At 41.5% G+C, this 22,860-nt stretch overlaps 1 protein-coding gene across 1 annotated transcript in view; it reads right to left on the bottom strand.

Moving 5' to 3' along the window:
- The window catches only part of CDX1 (caudal type homeobox 1), a 52,165-nt gene extending 42,628 nt beyond the window's left edge, over window positions 1-9,537 (bottom strand). The window contains exon 1 of the mRNA XM_015426572.1: window positions 9,111-9,537. Coding sequence (XP_015282058.1) covers window positions 9,111-9,537 — 427 coding nt within the window. The remainder of the gene's footprint in view (window positions 1-9,110) is intronic.
- Window positions 9,538-22,860: the final 13,323 nt, after the last annotated feature.

The following is a 22,860-nucleotide window of genomic DNA, read 5'->3' as shown; positions in this document are numbered from 1 at the left end:
AGATGGAAATCATTCCTCAAAAGGAATCATTAATATAAATTGAACAAAAGGGGTGCAAGAATACATCCAAGTTTAATGCCTTTATCTAAGGAGCATTGCAGCATAAAGTTTTCCCATGGTGGACAACAAGCTTATTGGTCAATAATTTGTTGGATCCATCGGGTCCCCCCCTTTTATAAATCGGTACAATTATCGCACTACGTCAAGTTTCAGGTATATTTCCTGTCTTATTTATATCTGTAAAAATTAAGACCAGAATCAGTGCCCACCAGTTTCTGTCGATTTTAAACAGTTCCACTGGCATTAGGTCAGGGTCGGGTGCTACTGCTTTCCCCTTTTTTTTTGCTTAATCAAGGTCTTAATTTCACTGGTTGATACCAGGGGCCATTCTTTCGTATCTGGTGGCAGTTTTGGTCTACCATCTGGGATATCTCCATTTTTATTTGTGAAAATAGTAATCAAAAAGGCTTCCCAGACAGCTGCCGGAATGTGGCAAACTACAGGGAACCTTGTATTTAATCCTTTTGCTATTAAGGTCCAAAAAAGTTTGTCATTTTTTTGTTTTTACCACTCAGAATAAACATTCCCATTCATTTTTCTGGGTCTCAGACTTTTCAGTTTCAAAATACTTGGCAATACCTCTATTCTATTTGAGTTTCTAAACTATGTAAACTCCTAAATGTCCTTTTAATTGCCTTGCAACCAGTATCATACCAGTTATTTCTACCTGGTATGCCCTGTCTCTTGGGCTTTACTCCATCTGTTACCAGGACTGGCTGAAAAAAATCAGTAAATTTAGTAAGAAAGTCCATGATTCCCATGTTTTTAATTGCATGGGAGCTTATATGGCTAGATTTTATCACATTCATTTGTGCATTCACTTTCTTTTCCATAGCTTCACACCATCTTAATGGTCTTAGATAGTTATGTTTCTGGGCTAAGTCTGTTTTCATTACAGAGGGTGCAGAGCGACAAGTATGTAAATGTAGTAATAAATGCACTGGATAATAATGGTCACCACCCAAGTAATCCATTACTTCCAAAATTTCAATTCTTTTAAAAAGATCAGCAGAGGCAACAAAGTAATCTACCATACTTGTCTCTTTATGGTTTATACATGTATAGTCTCCTTTTTCATCAAACTGGGTGCATTCATTTAGTATCACTAGATCATTCTTTAATAGTAAGGATGCAAAGTATCTGCCAGCACCATTACTTTTCCTATCTTTAGAACTTCTATAATTCATAGTTAAAGTATCCTTTGTCAGAGTTTTAAAGCCTTTCAGAAAGAGCTCCTCATTTGTCTCCCCAAACCTAACGTTAAAATCCCCAGCCAGTAATACTGGGGTCACAGGATAAAGTCTAACCAAATTCTCTAAATAGACATCAAACTGATTCCAGCACCAAGAGATACTGAACTTATGAACATATGGCGAGAAATAAATATTCACCAAAATTATCGAAAGTTCCTTAAATTCCAAGAGTAATGCCATTGTGCTACCTCGTAAAATGAACCTATAGCTGGATTAGGAAGGCAACTATTTATAATATGACCAAATTATGAAACTGAAGCATCTCATGCAAAGGTGATTCATTCACTTTAAAAGTCAGTCTGACAAATTATCAAGGTGTATTTATGGACATATTGAGCCAACAAAATTAGGTTCCATTGCTACCTATGATATGTACCTTACAGAAACAGGTCACACATTCTAAACACTGCAATATCATGTACCTACACTTACTACCCAGAGTTAAAAATTCATTCTGTGTACAGATCAGGTGAACAAATGAATAACAGGTGCCTCAAGTCAGCACAGATACATGGGAAACTGTTACTGCAGACAACACAAATGAGTGAACATCAAATAAAAGTGATCTAGAAATGAACCCCATCACAAAAGTGGAAGCATTCGTTACTTTATGTTTCATTTTTCTTCCATCACAGAACTCAAAGAAGAAACAAAAAGTACCCATACACTGACAAAACACAGATCTGCTTGGCATCCACAAAGTTGCCATCCCATATCATGTACCTTCCGTAAAACCCTGGACTTATGAATATGGTATAAAGGAATACCAGACCACATTTAGTATATCTCTATATACTTCTTCTTTCATCAGGATCTGTGATGTGAGTTTTTACAAGAAAATTTGAATAAGAAGAATTTCCAGAAAATTTTCCAATTCAAATAAATGATTTAAATATTTTCATGTTAGCAAAATTTAAATATTAGCAAAAGAAAGCAAATATACCATGTACAAGCACTGGGGTTTGTTCGTGCTTCATATCCCACCTTTAGCTCATCTAACGTGACTGATTTGCAGCATAACAGCCCTGATAACCATAGATAATAATAATATATTTGTACTTGTGGGGTAGAAATGTTCCCACTGAAAAATCTAGCACTGGGAAATTTTCTGGGAAATGTTTCATTTTGGAAAATTTTCAGTTCCATATCTCTGATCATGTCTTCTTGCTCTTTGTATGCCGTAGAGGGGAAAATATAACAAAATCAATGTCAGGGCTGTGTTTATTCCACTGTTCTGTAATTGCACACTTTAAAAGAAACTCTTCTTCAGTCTTTTTCTCCTTATGACTATTAGGTTTTACTTAAAATGTCTTAACAATGCCTAATGCAATCTCCAAAGCTACTGAAGTCTCTGCAGAATTCCTGTTGATCAAGAGTCAAATCTATAAAGCTCCCTCACTTTCCCCATTACTAGCAGAAACAAAACAAAAAGTCCAAAACAAGCCATTATCAATTTGTATGATTTATAAAGGCTGCAGAGTTCAACTTTTCTTGGTGCATGAATTTGGTGTGTGTTTTAAAGTATAAAATTCACAATGCCCAAATATCAAGACATTATTGTTATAATATAGTACACATTCAGTCTTCCGTTTGTGATTCCCATTTCAACAGTTATTCACACAAATTTCCACATCCCAATTTTTGTGTCTTTGAAACATGCAAACAACCAGACTAGAGCAGTAACTGGATTGCCAGGATAGGAAATCATTTTGGCCTGAGTGTCACCCACTTCTACCTATACAGTTGTTGGTGTGCTGGTAAACAAATGGGGGGGGGGGAGAGGTGAAGGTTGCACTTGGCCGGACACACTGCAAGCAAAACGAAGTCCCAGAGGTATGGTCAGTGATTCAGGAATTCACCTCAGTTCCTTCAGTAAAGAAATGGCCTTGTATGCTGAACCAAATGATCTGATATGCTGCAACTGCAAGAAGTTGCCCACCCATGTATTACAGCCAAAAACAGATGTATTGCAAGATTCAAAAACATTTTACCAACTGTCTCACATCTAAACATCTATTAGAGAGCCATCTTGGTGTAGCAGTTAAGAGCAGCAGACTCTAATCTGGAGAACCATGTTTGATTCCCCACTCCTCTACATGCCACCAGCTGGGTGACCTTGGGTCAGTCACAGTTCTCTCAGAGCTCTTCTCTCAAGAGCCGTTCTCTCAGAGGTCTCTCAGCCCCACGTACCTCACAGGGTGCTTGTTGTGGGAAGAGGAAGGGAAGGAGATTGTAAACCGCTCTGACACTTCGAGTGAAGGGCGGGGTATAAAGACCAACTCTTCTCCTCCTCCTCCTCCTTCTCATGGTCCTTCAAAGCGCAGACTTCGCAGAGGTCACATCTGACAATGTCCAATTTTGTTGTATGTAAGTCCAGTAATAGCAATTATGCACAAAGTGATAGTAGCTAGGTTTGTTCAATATTTTGCTGGGGAGGGGATTAAATATCTACACATTACATGGGAATAAAAACAGCCCTTGTGGTGTAGAATCAAATTGTAGCTATTTATCCATTAAACTGCAAGTAGATAAATAGGTACCACTTTGATGGGAAGGTAACAGCGTTCTGTGCGCCTCGGCGTTTAGTCATTCCGGCCACATGACCAGAGAAGTCTTTGGACAGTGCTGGTTCTTTGGCTTGGAAATGGAGATGAGCACCACGAGTTGAATTCGACTGGCTTTCGAGCAAGGGAAACCTTTACCTTTACTTTATCCATTAAATCCATCCATTAAACCCTATTGATTTCAATGGAAAAGTTAAGTATGTGCTTAAATCTCTACTAATGAGATTTAAGCACCTGGATTGTTTGGGATTTTCAAAGCCACTTGTCATAAGTGAACTTCATCCCAATGGCAGCATCTCTCTCTGCCTCTCTTAATTCTGGTTTATTTCACCACACCCCTCACAAATCATCAAGCCTCACCAACCCCATAAGGATCAATCTGAAGAAAGGACAGCCCGGCCTGACAACGCCTTTTGGGAAAAGAAGGCAGGGAGTGATGGTTCCACGGCTAGGCATGATGGTGGTTGGGTTTGCTTGGCCCAAACTACAGCTCATGTAGGAAAAGGAAAGTGCTTCAAGATGGCCCAACTTCAAAGGGCGCCAATGGTCCCTGCTTCCCAGCCCACAAAGCCGAGGACAATGAGGGCACCCTGCCGCATGAGAGACCACCGCCTATCTGAATGACAAAGAACCACGCTTGTAAATTTGCACTGGGCTTGAGGGAGGCGCTTGTGGGCCCTTTTCATTAGCCGTGTCTTCTCCCGGCCGCCTTTGAACTGGACAGCGCTGCAGGGTCTTTCCCCAGAATGTTCATTTGCGTTTCCCTGTGGAGAGACTTCCACTTTCCCATCGAGGAGCCCTGTCGATTAGCCCCTTCTCGCGCCGAGTTCAAGAGTTCAGCGCGAACACGAGGCTCCGGGATCGGGCTCTGGTGCGGCGACATGCTCAAACAGGAACAACCTCGAGTCGAAAGAGGCGCTAAGAAACCAGCCCGCTTGCGGGGCAAGAGACGCTAGAAGTGGGTTTGGCGGGAAAGTTCGCTGGCGGCACGCGCGCCCTTTCCTTCCTCTCACAATTTGTTGCTTGCACGCAACAACCCCCCACCTTTAGAAACCGGTTCATTTATGACCTGCGCAGGCCGCTCTTTTGTCATGGGTCAGGGTGGCATATTCAAAAACTGATACTCGTTTTAGGAAGCCGGAGCTGGTGCTGTAGAAGAGTCTCAGACTCAGGACTTAATAAACCTCTTCATCTCTACAATGTCTTTACACGATTACTCCTCTGGGACTTGAATCGGTCAAGCACTTACCTCACAGTGTAAATTAAATGTACCTTAGCCCTGAGCAAAATGAAGCTTTAATAAATACACTATCCAAACAGACAAACCCAGAAATTACAGATTTGTTTCCTCAGTACAAATCTACCTTTGCCACAACTGGTGAAAACTAACAAAGCAATTAAATTCCCCCATTATTTCTTAAACATAAACACAGAAAGTCAGCTCATCCCTCAGGTTATGCACAAAATCCCTCAAAAGCTTTCTCAAACAGGTTCACACATTAAAAAAAACACAAAACACTGATCCTACAATACATTCCCCACCGAAAAATCTCACATAGTGTTTTACATCACAGACCAGTACCAGAATGTTGTCACAAAATAATTAATACCTTGTGGTTTTGTACTCATGTTCAATAATGTGGATTAGAGAATACCCACTGTAAACATGAACTGAAAGATGGATGAAAATCCACCTTTTTACAGCTCTGCTTGCCAATACAATAGGATTAAAGAGTGTAAGAGAATAATCTGCATTAAGTGATTTTGAGTATGTGCAAATGCTTATATGCAGTGCATACATTATAAAGTAGATAGCCACACTGGCCCATGATAAAATCCGAAAACAAAAGCTGTGTAATACCCTTTCCTTTTTTTAAAAAAAGAGCAATCAAAACACATAACTTTATAGTGTGCTAACTTTCGAATTTTCCAGAACAGGCTAGTTAAAAGGGGGAAGAGTGAGATCTTTTAGGTTATGATCTGTCTGCTCTGCTTATTCAATTGGAATCAGTAGATCAGCATAGAGATAAGGATTTATAGCCTAAAGGTTTCCCACCTTTGTTGTTGTTGCTGTATTAACAACTAGCCTGCAGATTCTGCAGATGTGTATACACAGTATTATTTTGATTGGTCTTAAAAAAAGACATTACATGGCTTTTCTTTTTGGATAGTGCATACATAATTTCCTCAAAAGCAAATAATATCTCCAGGACTTGGAGAATCTGTCCTTTCACACACAGGTGCAACCCATCCTACAAAGGTCCCATTTCTTTCCTTAAACCATATGAAAGCCTTGTCTCATGCTGCCTTGCATGCAAGACCATAATTACATACAAATCAGGGCAATCACCACCATACAGCTCCAGAATACTCCAGAATATGAGTCAAATGGTCAATATGGGTCAAATGATCAGTGCAGGCCTTAACAGGTTTTCACTGAACATGTAAAAAAGACTAAGAGATGATAATCTCTACAATCCATGCAAACCATTTTCCCCACATACTAAAATCCTCACATTCTATTCCTTCCCCCTTTTCACACGCTTTCGTATAAAACCTTTGTTCATCGGAGTGGTTCCACTGATTTGTGATTATTTAATGGGGCACTATATGGGCTGCTTTATATGGTGTTTATAGAAGGGAAAAAACCCACCCAACTTGACATTTTCCTTCACAGTACCTACTCCAAAGACCAGAAAAGAAATCATAACTTGATCTCAGGATCAGAACTAAGATCAGAACTTTGGGACAAACAGGAAACCCAACCATTAGACAACAGTTTTCTAGAAAATGGCAAATTAATAACTGTATTCAAAGGGATGTATCATTTTATGGTACCAGAAGCTTGGCAGAATATTTAAAAAGAGCAAGAGTGGAAGTGAGGATAAGTCTCTACTCATGATCCCTGGTCTGATAGGCTGTCACTTAGTAGGAGGCTTGTTCAGACATAGAAATAGATCTGTCAATGCGATCCTAGGCAGAGTTACTCCATTCTTAAAGGTCAGTGGTTTCAGTGGGCTTAGCCTGGCATTATGCTACATAAGCTTGCACCGTAAATGTCTTTTTGGCTGTGCGGGAGCATGGAGCTACTTCATACCTAAAGGGAAATTAAAGGTATGTTTGAAAAAGAGTGTACATCTTTTAAAATAATCAAAAAGGACCACTCAAGAGCCTCTTATTTAAGCAAGAGTGTACACTTATTTACTTATTTGGATTTATAACCAGCCCTCCCCGCAAGCAGGCTCAGGGTGAGTTCCAACAATATAAAATACAATAAAATGCATAGGAAACTGAAAATTTCTTTTGTGTCAGTGTCCGCAGCTTCTGAAATACCTTTTCTCTGTCCGCCTCCCCCAGCACGTTTTATTATATACTTACTTACAAAAACAAAATGTGAAATGCCCCACAGCTTATAGCAATTTCTCATGCATGGTCTTTCCAACAAGGGTCATCATAATATCATTTAAAATAGTATGTAAAGGAGCCCTTCAGATGCTGTGGGATATTGATAAGGCAAAAAATTTTCAATCATTATCATTGCCTTGCTGACTTTATGGAAAACTGTTAAATTAATCACCCAGATATGGAAACTAGCACTCCAAAATGTGTGTCTTCTGAGTATTCCCAGAAAGGAGCCAGAGACTTCTCTCCAGGCAAATCATCTCAACAGTCTTTGCCATTGATGTGATTTGATTTTGCTCTTGTCACTCCAAATGACAATTATTTACCTGCAGGGCTTGCCAGTTAAGTTAGAGCAAGAATTCTACAGTTTACTACATTGCTAGATGAGAGAAAAATTAACTTGTGACTCAATGAATGCCTACTGCCAGAATCTTGGTAAAGTGTTTGACAAAGATACTGAAAGGCTAAGGGTGTGTATAGGGGGAATGTAATCATTTCTTAAAATGTAGATGAGCTACTGGCTGTGTGCATGATGTTACACAACTAGGTAAAACATATAATTAAAAAAACGTTTCATGTCACTCAGCTTTAACTTTTGTTTCCTTGGAATTCTACCTGCAATGCACTTCTAGGAATCATAGTTAAACCTTCCATCTCATGCTCTAAACCTAAAGCATGTTTGGTTATATAGTTCACAAGTAGGACACGTATTTCATTACAGTCAATAGGACTTACAAGGATCCTAAAATAAACAAAAGTTTCACAGGATCAGTAAAAACTAACAAGATTTTATTATTTTATGGAATGTTACCATGAATAATCCTAAATACAATGGAGTGTATCCTACCATACAGTTCCTCCAACAAAACAGCGTTTTCATATGAAGAAGATGGGGCAGATTCTCCCTCTGATTGCATACCCACCCTGCTTGGGCTGTTCCTGATGGTTTGCTGACCACCTAGAACAAAATTTCAGGTGGCTCAGCTGCTGCAGCACAAGGAGGAAGTGGGGGAGTACATGAATGGGTATGGTCCAATAATCACAATCCAGCAAATTTAATCAATAGATCAATAGGTTTAATGGGGTGAACTTTTTGCTGGTTTGGCCACTGGCATCACACACACCTTGAGCATGTTCACTCAAAATTAAGTGTAAGTTACATAATCAAGATATATTTCAAGTCATCTTAACTTGGAGTTGCTGCTTCACACGTTACAAAATATTAAGTAATATGCAATCCACTTGTGACCAATACAGGGTTATGCTCCATTATACACACTGGGAGTTCATTGCCAGTCACTGGTTCATAAACTGGGAAAACTACATGTTTGTACAACTCACAGGAATAGTCCCTCACGGTTTGCATGAATCCTCAAGTGGAAGTTCATCCTGTGTTGGAATTTTGTAATGTGTGGAATGGCCCTTGGATTGCAGCCAGCAGCCCAAGCTCCCTTCCAGTTATTTATTTATTTTTATTTATTTATTTATTTATTTAGACTTATAGCCCTCCCTCCCCACATTGTAGGCTCAGGGCGGGTAACAACATATATGTATCTGCAGTAACAATATTAAAAACATATTACAATACTCAGTTTTAAAGCCATAAAATTATCATCCTTATATCATTAAAAACATCTGCATTAAACAACACCCTGCCTCAACAGCAGATAATGTGTTCTGGTGCAATTAAAAGTGCAATTCGACCACAAACTCTTGTGTGTACAAGACGGTGTGCAAACGGCAATGAAAAGCAAACCTTATAAAGTTTCCAGCCCTGTCCTGCACTCTGCTAACTGAAACTAGTGAGTGAGAAGTAGAGACGATTCCTTACCACCGTTGTTGCTGGTGGGAACGTTGCGTCTCATCCATTCAAAAGGGGTACGCCTTTGTGCGTTTGGGGACAACTGGGGTACGGAGCCGTTCATGGAAGGCGGCAGCAATCCAGAGCCGGGTGGCTGTATTGGATTGAAATCAGGAGGGCTGTATCCAAACTGGCCCGGGTTAGCAACCGATGAAGGGGCTCCTGCGCCATAAGAGAGCCAATCCTCTTTGGTTGGAGTGTATGGCGAACCCCAGGCACCCGCGGGCTGCCCATGATGAGGATCGCTGTTAATCCCTGGCACGTGGTGGTAGCCAGCAAAATCCGGGTACTGAGAGGGCACAGGCACGTAATTCTGCGGACTGAGGTTCAGGCTGGGATGCCTGACTGGGTTGGGGTACATGTTGGTGTCCTTATCCAACAGATAGCCCACATACATCATCCCCAAGTGGCCCTGCGCGCATAGTGTGTCCCGTGCTTGCAGCTTCTTCTCTGGCCTGCCCTTGCGGTTAACTCACAGCTTCTTCCTGATAAGCTGTTCACCTGAACTTCTTGAGCAGTTTTTTTTCCCCCAGTTTGCAAAGGCACCTCCCTGAGGAAAGACGTTTTATTGGGCCAACCTCTCGGAGCATTTGCATTGAAAGGCAGGTTTGCATTTCAAAGTACAGGAATCAAAGTGGAAGCCACTGGGTGGATCCAAACGATACAAATGACTCCGTGGATAGAAGTGATGGGGAAGGGGGAGGGCAGGCAAAGGAGGAAAGGCCTTTGGAGAGAATATGCTTTTAAAAGTAAAGCCTGGGAAAATCACAGAGAATACAAAGAATTCAGGACACAATGGTATGGCGGGGGGGGGGGAGTGGGCATTTCAATACATTTTCTCAGGCTGTAGGCAGGTATTCCTGTCATGTGGCTGGCAATCTGGAACCTCTTTACTAGCCATCAGTTGGAGAATCTGAACTAAAAGTAACTTTCAGTGTCTCCAAAAGTGGAAGGATCTTAACGTTTTTGCCTTTTAGATTGTCAACGCCAACTTAACTTTCGTCATGTTAAGAAAATGCGTGTCTCATTCTTCTTGGGGAAACTGGAATCGAATCTATTTTCTTAGTATCTCTGACGAACACTCCCAAGTCACCAGGGAAACATGTAGTCAGGATAGATGGAGTCATCTAATAAAGCAGACCCCCTTGTAGATGGGACAGATGCTCAGCATCTGGGAATGCCAGTATTGGACATCTTCCAAATTTGAGGGAGGAGCTTTACAATTTTAAATTAGCATAAATAATGGTAGTATTCTGCATTCCCTTTAAGGGCTCCATATTCATACCTTCCTAATTTAAAATTAGTTTAACAGTGAACTGCCAATATGCCTATAGAATTGCTTTTCAACTTTGAATAAAACTACCCACTTCATTTACACACAGAGACAACATGACCTGGACGGCCCAGATTTTATAGTGTTCCAGTTCACTGTGTGCTATTCATTAGTGCGTTTTATTAGAATAAAGCCCGGTGTGTGTGTTATATTGTTAATATTTCTTTTAAAATTTTAAAATGCTTTTAATTTTTTTTCAGTGGCCAGAGAGTGAAGGGAGCAGGAAACAAATTGTAAAAGAGAGTTTACTCCCTTACTACTTATTTTTCTAATCCGTGCATTAATGTATATTAACTACGTTAGTGGCTTAATTCGCCGAAATGAAACGTTGACCTTGGGAGCAACGCTCCCTCTAAGCTGTGGAGTCTTGTGAGCAAAGATTCTACTTTGTGAGCTGCTGGCATTAAAGTTGTGAGTGAGCGATTTGGCTACCGCATAAATTAGCTTGGCTTTGGAGTCATCCTTCCTGAGCTAAAACAAAAATCTGTGAGCCGGAGGCTAAAAAACTGTGAGCTAGCTCACACTAACTCAGCTTAGAGGGAACGCTGCTTGGGAGTCTTTAGCATCTCTGTCCCTAGTAGTACTGCAGGTGCCTGGCACAGGGGCAGGTAGGAGATGGTCAGTTTCAAACACAGATCGCTTTGTGTTTTTTAAATCTTTCGGATTTTAATACAAGTATTAATAGTGGCAGATTAGTCTTCCCGACAGGACAAGAACCGCTGTGTATGGCTGAGTGGAACACTGAGGCTTTTGGCGAGTGGATGAGATGCGTGTATCGATAAGTTTGAGTAATGTCTCTTTCGGCATGGAAAGAAGGTTTCCCGTTCCTGAGCAGAAAACGCGCGCTCACTCCTGCTGTAAAACTATGAGCAGAACAATTCCATTGTATTTTAGTCTGCGTTCCTTAAAATATCCTTTTCGGGGAATGAATTCAACTGGAGCCAGGTATACCACGTTATTATCTATATAATTACGAATAAGGGTCGCGGCATTAGGTGATGCAGGTTAAAATCACCGTTCCCTGCAGAGCCTGGGTCGAGGAACGTTGATCACTACCCCTCAGACTCGTGTCCCTGTGTCACTAGGTAGCATAATCTTATAGTCTCTCTTAGCTCACTGCCCTCTCCAGACCCCTACCAGTCAGCCGCGTCCTTTATCCTTTTGATGCCAGCTCACACCTACACGTTGCCAAAGGCCAGCCCTTCTTCAAGAAGAAAAGCAGTCCCTCCTTCCTTGGGAAAGGGGATCGCGAACAAAGGAAACATGCAGGCAGGGGGTTTGTGAAGGGAGCACAGACTCCCCCTGCTTTCCTGTGCGTCCCCCCTCTTCTCCCCGAGAAAGAGACAAATTCTGCAATCGGGCAGAGGAAGGCACTTAAATACGTTTCGGCTGGGCGCCTGCGGAGCTTCCTGAGTGCGAACCTCCAAATAGCGGCCGCACTCCTAAATTAGGTTTGCTTCACGACTCCCATCAATTCAAGGATTCCACCAATATTATAGTTATAGAACATTTTTTCGGGTGCTGTTCCAGATGTGTTCCCAACTGATTGTACTCATCTCCTTCTGTATATCTCTGTGTCGGTAACAATAAAATAGTCTAATCCTGGATGGAAAATGGGGAGCATAGCACAATACTCTATTTCACAACGGAGGTAAATTTCTTGAGGACTTTTGTAATGGGACATTGTGTGAGGGAAACCTTTATCATGAAATACCTTGAAAGAAGTTGGAATTCCTGGAAAACATGGCTTATTAAAAGTAGCAAGTTTAAGAGCACAGGAATTATAAATGCCGAGCAATAGGAAATTACCCTCTGTGTCTTACGGTTTATTTTGAGTCTCTGAAGAAAACTTAAAAGACCTGAATTTTTTCAAAGTCTGAAGAATGAAAGTCCAATATTTATTTTTGAAGGTAAACTTCCCCCCATTTAAGCAAATGTTTTTAGCAATTCAGTGATAACAAATTAGTATGTGAAATGTGCAGAAGCACTGACTATGATTTTGTCTGGTGTTTTTTAGAAAGAGCATTTTATAAATATAAGCATTACATGCATGACATTAATTACATTAAAATAAAAGATGTGCTTAATACATTAGAATAATATTTTAGCATTAAAAATCTACAAATAAAAATACTGAGGAAAGCCTTCCAAATTATGTAGGTTTAAGGGAATTAACACACTTCATATATAAATTATTCCCTCTGAACCTTAGTGTTGATAATGCAAAAATATTTTGCTTTGACTCTCCATTAAATTATCCCAGTTCCCCATTATGAGTTCATAATGTGCCCTCAATTGCCTGCCACTGTAAAAGGTAAAGGTTTCCCTTGCTCGAAAGCTAGTCGAATCCAACTCCAAGTGGTGGTGCTCATCTCCATTTCCAAGCTGAAGAGCCAGCACTGTCCAAAGATGTTTCTGTGGTCATGTGGCTAGCATGACCAGGGGTCATTTCCTTCAGGAGCGCACAGGAGTGGAGCTCCGGCAGTAAAGAGCCCAGGGGACGGGCACATGCAACAAGCCCCACCCCCAGCACTCAGTCAGAGCAAGAAGCAGCCAGGTAAGTTGCAGAGCTCCCCCTGCCCCCCCCCCCGGTCCAAAACAATCCAGTGGCACCTTTAAGATCAAGTTTTATTCAGGTACAAGCTCTCCCTCCCCTCCCATAGCTAGCAATCCAAAACAGTCCAGTGGAGCCTGAGCGGTGGGTGTTGCCTTCTGACAAACTTCCGGTGATGTCAGGGTGTGTGGCATATGCAAATAAGTTATGCTAATAAGTTATGCTAATGAGCTCCTGCACCTCTTTTTCTACGAAATGACCCCTGGGCATGACTAAACGCCGAGGCGCACGGAACGCTGTAACCTTCCCACAGAAGCGGTACCTATTTATCTACTTGCAGTTTCTTGCTTTTGAACTGCTAGGTTGGCAGGAGCTGGGGTCAGAGCCTGGAGCTCACTCCATAATGTGGCAAAACTGCAGAACTGCAGACCTTCCAGTCTGCAGCTCAGTGTCTTAACCTCTGAGCCTGCCACTGACATTTATGTAAATCTTTGACTGATGGATTTTAATGCTTCCTTAGACCCTACTAGTGAAGTCCACTAAGTCACATAGACAGATAATTCAAAGCCAAAGAACCAACTAGATATCCCTTCTTGATGACTGACATTTGTGCCACATAGACTTTCATAACTAATTCACTTATCCACAGGTATTCAGAGATAATTGAGAGAAAGATAGGTAATCTGAGTCACAAAACAACACAAAAGCAACAGGTAACAGTTACCATTAAACTGTACACTTTAAAAAGGCCAAACAATCTGATTTTTTCTGGTTTTTTGGGGTTTTTTGCTTAAGGTACAATGTGCCATAGTAATAACATAAAATAGATGAAACATTTCTGTGCCAGATAAACTGGGGAACACTAAAGGTATCTGTAATGATATTTGAAGTGGGGCTTTTTATCTTTCTGATTAACCCATGGAAAGAAGTGTTGGAGCTGTGGTATAAAAACCCACGGTAAAGCTCAGTGTGCTGCACTGAAGAAAGGCAAATCCAGTGTTGAGAGGAAAAAGACCGAACATGAAATGGGAAGTAGTACACCATTATACAATGTGTGATATGGCCATGTTGAGGTTTTGTTTTTTGCTTTCCACACACTGCAAAAAGGGATACTGGGATGTTATAGCTCTGGAAAACTAACATAAAAAGGGGATTCATCTTCAGGCCTATGCACAGTTACTTAACAGTAAGACTTTTGTTTGCATTGTTGCCCAGTTCTGTAATCCTAGTCCTACAGCACTATTAATTGCAGTTCCCTGCTCCCTGTTGGTTTTATATTCTGTAATTACATTCTGTAATTTGCTTCAAACCTCAGTGAAAAAGGCAGGCTGTAAATGAAATAAGTAAAATAAATAAATTTAGACTTGGCCTGCTTCCCTTAATCACCTTCTTACATCAGTCGTCTCTTTTCCCTCTTACTCAGTATGTTAACCTTGCTCCTCTTTCTGAGCTCACAACACACTTGTCTCTTCCTGAAAGCCAGGGGTCATTTCCTGCGGGAGCGTACAGGAGCGGAGCTCCATCAGTAAGGAGCCCAGGGGGCGGGCACATGCAACAAGCCCCGCCCCCTGCTCCCAGCAGCCCTCAATCAGGCCACAAGGAGCAAGAAGCAGCCAGGTAAGTTACAGAGGCCCCCCTGGCCCGCCTTCAGGTACAAGCTCTCCCTCCTCTGTGAGGGCAGATCTGTGTGTTTTCCCCCCCCCCATAGCTAGCAATCCAAAACAGTCCAGTGGCACCTTTAAGACCAAGTTTTATTCAGGTACAAGCTCTCCCTCCTCTGCGAGGGCAGATCGACACGTCCCCCCCCCCATAGCTAGCAATCCAAAACAGTCCAGTGGAGCCTGAGTGGTGGGTGTTGCCTTCTGACACACTTCCGGTGATGTCAGGGGGTCTGGCATATGCAAATAAGTTATGCTAATGAGCTCCTGCACCTCTTTTTCTATGAAATGACCCCTGCTGAAAGCCAGTTTCTTCCTGGCAACCTGGCACCTAAAAACTATAGCAAAATAATGTGTTCCTGACCACCACATGATTGGGGGTCCTGTAGAGCACAGAACATATGCAGTGTGTGGACTCAAGCATGGCAATTTGGGCAATCGTTCTTCTGTGGCAACTTGTTCCCTAACTCTGAGGCCTGCCTTCTTTCGACTTCCCAGTCAGTTCGAGACTGAGTGGACATATTCATATGCTTAGAAACTCATTTTATTTCCTTATATCTCTCCATTCTGTTTTGAGACTCAATAAGCTGCTTGTGTTTCCCTTGCAGGCAGGGTGAAAGGTCCTGTCTGACCTTATGGGGAAATAGGAGTACAAGATAAGAGAATGACTCTGCAAGAAGACACTTCCAGCACAACAACTGGAATAGCACAACCCAGATGAAGACAGAGAAAACAGAAATGTCTTTGGACTAGATTTCTGTATGGCTATAAAAGTTCAGGCCAACCCTAGCTAAAGTGTAGGACAGGAAACCCTGAACGTGGCTTCTGTCCAACCCCTTAGGGCAAACTAAACACAGGCCAGCCATTTTCCATTAATCTGTAGGAGTGGGAAAACATGTGGGAAGCTGAGCCCTACAGCCACCCCTGCCAGGCCTGTAGCTACGGTGGGGCATTTCGGGGCTCTGCACACCCCACAACAGCTGCTTCTTCTTTTCCCTCCCCCACACATCACCCTTCCCTCCCCTCCTTCCCCCTCCCCTTCTGTGACATTAAAAGGGCCCTGCAGCTGATCAGTGGGAGCACATGGCCTGCTGATCAGCCGGAGGGCCCCTTAAATCTTGCAGGAAGGGAGGGAGAGAGGCAGCCACATGCCTTCCCTGAACTCCAAGTGGTGATTTTGCCACTTATTTATTTATTACATTTTATTTACTAGGCCGCCCTTCCCTACAGGTAGGGCTCAGGGCAGCTTACAACAGAAGAAGAAGTGATTGGATTTATACCCCGCCCTTCACTACCCAAAGGTGTTTCAGAGCGGCATACAAAGTCCTTCCCCTCCCCCTCCCCACAACAGACACCCTGTGAGGTAGGTGGGGCTGAGAGAGCTCTTGACAGAAACTGCTCTTTTTCAAGAACAGCTCTTATCAGAACTACGGCTTGCCCAAGATCAGCCAGGTGCAAGTGGAGGAGTGGGGAATCAAACCCGGTTCTCCCAGATTAGAGTCCGCGCACTTAACCATTATACCAAACAGTATTATACAGTTGGAATTCAGGTGTGGGCAGCCTCTTTGGAAAAAAACACATTTGAAGGGCACCCCTCCCCCATCTCCCACTGCCCCACAACATTTCCCCATACCCCACCAACCCAACATTTCTGGCTATGGGGCTGACCCCTGCCTTATTCCACATGCCCCATTGCTGCAGGCATTTTTCTCCCAGCACATCTCCAAACTGATTGAAACAGGTTAGGGATTAAAGTGCTAGATGGAACAGGGAAAGGTTTAGTTAGAGCAGACTTTGTACGATTAAAAAAAATAAGTACATGAGTAAACGAATGTGGCGTCCCTGATTCATACCTTGTTTGGTTGTTGATGTTCATCATGGGCAAGACTGGATTGGCCCAAACATTCAGAACGGCAGCCTTTGTCCATCTTAGCTGCTCCTAAATTTTAGGCTTCTTGCTTTCATACAAGATGTATCTTTCACAGTTCATTCAGCATGGGCAATCATGATGAACCATCCAAAACCTCTCAAGCATGGGTTGGATCATGGCCATTGGGACTTAGGTGCACAAGACATTTGCCACACGAGGATATTGCAGACTACTTGAACAGCAACCAGGGAACCATATAGCTGCATCCCCACCAGACAATCCTGCCTCCCCCATTGCTCACAGGGGAATGTCACCCATATGGCAAATGGGAACAGTGTCCCCTCTAAGCTGAGTTAGTGTGAGCTAGCTCACAGCTTTTTAGCCTCCGGCTCACACATTTTTCTTAGCTCAGGAAGGATGGCTCCAGAGCAAACTAATTTATGCAGTAGTCAAATTGCTTGCTCACAACTTTGCCAGTAGCACAAAAAGTAGAATTTTTGCTCACAAGCCTCCATAGCTTAGAGGGAGCATTGAATGGGAAACATCAGTTCAAGCCTTAGCAAGGGAGATGCTGGCCAGAAGGCAGAGGTCACCTTTTGCCCAGCAATAGGCTTTTTTGTTGTTCAGTCACACAGTTGAGTCCGACTCTTCACGACCCCATGGACCAGATCACGCCAGGCCTTCCGGTCTTCCGCCGTCCTCTGAAGTTTGCTCAACTTCATGCTCAACTTAGCAATAGGCTAAGCAACTGCAAAACAAGAGGCAGAGTCCAGACTGGAAACCATACTTCTCATACTTGGGAGCAGTTTCCAAACCACTGACCCAGCTGGACACAGAGGAATAAGACACTGCTTAAGGCATTAGGCATTAGTTGCTTAGCCTCTGTCAGCACCAGCCATATGGAATAGGGCATGGCATACTGAAAAGGCACAGGGCTAATGTACCCAAGGTTTCCAATTCAATGAGGAGAGCCGTGAGGCCATCCACCTGAACTCCTGAGCACAACTCAGGTTTTACCCCATCATATATCAAAACACTCATGCTGATTACCTAGTCTGCAAGCCTGTCATTTTGGCTGGTAAGCCTCCACACACACACACACACCATCTCCCACCTGCACTCAGGGGGCTCCTTACCACATCCTGCTCCCAGTTGCCCTAGTGACCTTAGTGCTCCATCTGTCCATGTCTGCCCTCCCCCTCTTATGCAAGCTGCATGTCTTCTAAGATGCCAACAGTGATGGCCTGGAGACCCTTCTCCTGCCCTTGCAAGAGAATGCCAGTTTCCCTTTGGGCCACCTCCTGAGCCCCTCCCAGTGTGAACTGCATGCTGAAGACAGCTGAGCTTAAGAAATGAGAAGGGGGGGTTGAGCGGGGCCGCCGGGAATGAAAAAGTGGACTGCGTGTTGTGGCGTGTGTAGGGCAGTCGAACAAATTAAAATTTTGGGTTGCTGTTTTGCAAGTGAAGGTGCCCCATTAAGAAGGAGTGGGGGGGTCGGGCTCAAGATGGCGGGCGCTATTTAGAAAACCTCCGACATACCCTCCGGCCTTCCCTTAAATAACAACGAAAAGCCGACTCTTTTTCTGCTCAAAACGGCATGGGAAAAACATCAAAGACCCGTCAACATACTACAACGGTAAACGCTTCTTTTCTGAAAACCTACTTTCAAAACGAGCGCCCGAGCAAAACCCCAGTGAACGCTACCAGGGAAAGTGCTAAAATGGCGGCGGGCGGCTCAAATGCTGATCAAACAACTACGGGACTTACTAAAGCAGACATTGCCGAATTTTTTCAATCCTTTAAAACCGAGATGTTGGAGAGCATTAATGCCATAATTAAACCCATCTCCGACAGACTGGATGCAATGCAAATGGAAATAAAAAACATAGCCCAGTCGGCGGAGACTGCGATTGAAACTTCCATCGCAAACCAGGAAGACGTGCGCTGCCTTCAGGACTCTGAATCCTGGGCCAAAGACCGTATACTCATTTTAGAACACAGGTCCAGAGAGAAATTTTTGAAAATCCGCGGTTTTTCAGAACGAGCGGAGGAACAAATGGATTTAACTAATTTTATAAGCTCATGGCTGGTCTCCGTGATGGAATTTGATGATGGTATTGAACCAGTACTGACACGTGCCTACCGAGTTGGGAGTAAAAATGCTGACAAGAGAAAGGGTCCGCGAGACATTCTTGTAGAATTTCTGGACCTTAAAATAAAACATCATGTTCTCCAGGAAACACGGAAATCCGGCAGCTTTAAACACAATGAAGATGAAATTTTCATTTTCCCTGACATACCACAGGAAGCTCTACAAATACGACGCTTATTAAAACCCATTACGAAAATCTTAACGGAAGCTAAGATTAAATACCGCTGGGCAGCAACAGGTCATCTTCAGGTGCGACATCGCGGAACTCTGCATCAGGCGGCCGATTTGGAAGCTGGTGAAGCCATTCTGCTAGCCTTGGGAATTCTACCACCAGAAGAAATGGAAACGGCAACGGAAACAGTGAAGGAGGCCGCAGAGCGCAAACGAAAAAGACCACAGCAAGCCACGCCAACGCGCTGGAGAAAGACTACCTCGAGACGCAGGATGTACTTTTGAAAAACTCTTCTATCAGGTTTTTTTCCCCTAGCTAGATTATGCTGTTTCACAGCCTCACTGTATAAGGGAGGCCATAGAGATCATCCTTATGTTCTAATCTTATTATTCAAAGAGTCGATTTCAAAGCAAGGAAGGCCGGGAGGGGGGGGGGATTGGGGGGTTGGTAGGTTTTCTACACCTCTTTTGAATGTTTGAGCTGTTGCACTTGTTTTTGGTGTTAGACTTAGTTTTCTGGTTAGTCCTGAATGTTGAGTCAGTAGGACTCAGTGGGGGAATTTCTCCCTCACCTTGGGACTATGGGAGGGGGGAGGGGGGTGGCTCAAGGGGGGGTTATGGGTTGAGAACTATGCACATACTTCAATTGTTTTGTTTACACCATGGGACAAGGGTGGGGGGAGGGGGGTTTGTTCTTCGTTATCATATTGGGTACAGAATTTTTATATGGAATTCTATTCCACAGAGATATTTGATAATTAACAGTAGTGACTGGTTAATGTATAAAAAATGCAACAACTACAACGACCACAAGGTTAGCAATGGTTCATTGTTGAAGGTCATTGAAGACTTGATGTTTCAGATTATTAAAGTGTTTTTTCAGTACCCTTTAAAGCGCATTACTATAGATAAGACATGGAAGATTTAAATGTGATTTCATTAAACTGTCATGGGTTGAACAATTTTATAAAAGCAAAACGCATAGCTAAACAATTTCATAAAGAAAAAATTCATATAGCCTTTTTACAGGAAATTTTTTTAAAAACAAAAAAAGAAAAGATATTACCCACACCATGGTTTACAACGCAAATAATGGCTTGTGGTACGAACAAGTCACGAGGTGTGGCAATAGCTATCGCTAAAGATATAGGTTTCACACTTGAAGATTCAGTCATTGACCCTGAGGGAAGATTTTTATTTCTTAAAGGAAGCATCGGAGGTGAGAAGATAACCCTAGCAAATGTATATACTCCTAACACCAAACAGATTAAATTTCTTTCAACAACTTTAGCTATACTTAAAAAATTTTCAAACTATCCTACAATCCTAGGAGGAGACTTTAATTATCTTATGGATTTAAGACTTGATAGATCAAAAACACGGAATGGGCCGAATTTATCATCCAAGACTGGCTCGACTTCTGCTCTTCATACTTTAATGACTAAATATAAATTTCATGATATATGGAGAATCCAACATGGGAATGAACGGGATTATACCTTTTATTCCAAACGTTTTAGATCCCATTCAAGATTGGACTATATTTTTCTTTCATCTTCTCTACAACACCATGCGGTAGCCTCCAAAATTGGAGTTCAACTTTGGTCAGACCATGCCCCCGTGTATTGCACTTTACAGATGAATAACTCACAAAAACATCAGGTTAAATTTAATTGGAAATTTAATAAGATACTACTATACGAACCAAAAATCAAACTTTTATTACAACAACACTTACAAGAATTTTTCACACTCAACACAATTAAAGACACCACGATTTCAACAATTTGGGAAGCATCGAAAGCTTTTATTCGAGGCCATAGTATTTCATTGCTTGCCTCCTGCAAAAGAGAAAAACAAGCAATTAAATCAGAACTTATACACACTATAAAGTTATTAGAAAATAGACATAAACTCACATGCAGTAATACAGTTTATCGAAGATTGTTAAATGTGCGTAAGCAATTGGAAATGTTAGAAACCTCGGACATCAATAAATCAACCTTTAACTATTTTAAAAATAATACATCCAAATCTTCTAAACGGTTAAAATTTCTTTCTTGGAAAATTAAAAAACGTCAAGTAGAAAGACACATAATTGGTCTACGGGATTCTCAAAATAAAACACATCATACTACGGAACAAATTCTCTCTATTTTGGAGGATTTTTACAACAGACTTTACTCGACTACCAATCCTAATCCAGAAAAAATAAACTCTTTTTTTACATCTCTTACGAATCTACCAAAACTAACAAATGAACATCGAGAATTTCTGGAAGCACCATTCACAATGCAAGAATTAGAGACTACCATAAAATCACTGAAAAACAACAAGGCTCCTGGCCCGGATGGTTTTATTAATGAATTTTATAAAGTTTTTTTTCCTTATATTAACAACGCCCTATTAGATACATGCAATTCAATACTTACCACTGGAACTCTGCCGGACTCCTGGAAGACGGCGAACGTGGTCCTAATCCCTAAAAAAGATAAAGACAAATTTGATCCAGCCTCATTTAGACCAATATCCCTTATCAATACAGATTATAAAATATTTACAGGCATGATAGCTAAGAGACTAAAAAGCATTATTGAAAATTACGTTAGTATTGATCAGACTGGATTTGTCCCGGCCAGAGACATAGCCGACAACATAAGAAAAACGTTAAACATTATTCACTATGGGAAAAATGACAAATCTACTCACTCACTGTTAATGTCAATCGATATACAAAAAGCGTTTGACTCGCTAGAAATTTCCTTTTTGACCAATTTGATAAAATATTTAAATTTTGGCCCCAATTTTCTTAATTCAATCAGCGCAATATATGAGGAGCCCAAAGCCCATATTTTAGCAAATGGAGCCTCTTCCAAACCCATCCATCTTCAACGGGGCACGAGACAGGGTTGTCCCCTCTCCCCCCTATTATTTATTTTAGCTATAGAGCCACTAGCCTGCTTACTTAAATCAAATGTGGACTTTAAAGGTATTACAATTAAAAAAAAAGAATTTAAGTTAAGTATGTTTGCAGACGACATTATACTTTATGTCTCTTCACCGTTGACTTCATTAGGAGCTATTCAAACCTCTTTGGACACCTTCGGCCAATTGGCAGGCCTGAAGATAAATGTTTCAAAATCATTGATTTACCCTATCCATATTTCTCCTGAAATTCAGAAAGATCTCCAAACTAAATATAAATATCATTGGATTGAGCACTCTTTCGATTATTTAGGAGTTAAAATACCAATAAATATGAAAGATCTCCTCAAACTAAATCATGCAACAATCTACAATGAGATGATGTCCAACTTAACCAAATGGTCTACTAACTCTTTCACCTGGATAGACCGCATATCAATATTACGATCATATGTATTACCTAAATTTATGTATTTGTTTCGAACACTTCCAATTTTTATACCTAACAATTTATTAAATAAATGGCAGAAAGATATAAACAAATTTTTATGGAAATATAAATCACCAAGAGTGAAATTTGAAACCATTAAACAACCCATACTAAAAGGTGGGATAGCAGTCCCTGATTTCAAATTATATTATCAGGCCTCTACTCTAGCAATGCTGGTTCGACAATACAACAACATATTGGAACTTGACTGGAAATGGATAGAGGAACATACAATACCAGGCCATACGTTTCAAGAACTTCTATGGAAATCTGGGAATTTTAATTTAAATTTACCTAACATCTCTCCTTATCTTCGTGACACATTAAAAGTTTGGTATTTAAATAAAAAAATACTCACCTCACCCTCATCAAAATTAAGTACATTTTGTGGTCAATCATGGTTCACTCCAGCCATTAATCCATCGCAGTTTTCTACCTGGAAAAGAGCAAAAGTCACGAGAATTATAGATATATTACATAAAGATAAACTGCTTGATAAACTACTTATTGAGAGAAAATATGATATTTCAGTCAAATGGTTTGAATATCTACAATTAAGACATCTTT

This window comes from Gekko japonicus, unplaced genomic scaffold (assembly GCF_001447785.1).
Source record: "Gekko japonicus isolate JY-2015 unplaced genomic scaffold, Gekko_japonicus_V1.1 scaffold1447, whole genome shotgun sequence".
Lineage (NCBI taxonomy): Eukaryota > Metazoa > Chordata > Lepidosauria > Squamata > Gekkonidae > Gekko > Gekko japonicus.
Note: the sequence above shows the minus strand (reverse complement) of the source record. Positions and strands in the feature narration are given on the sequence as shown.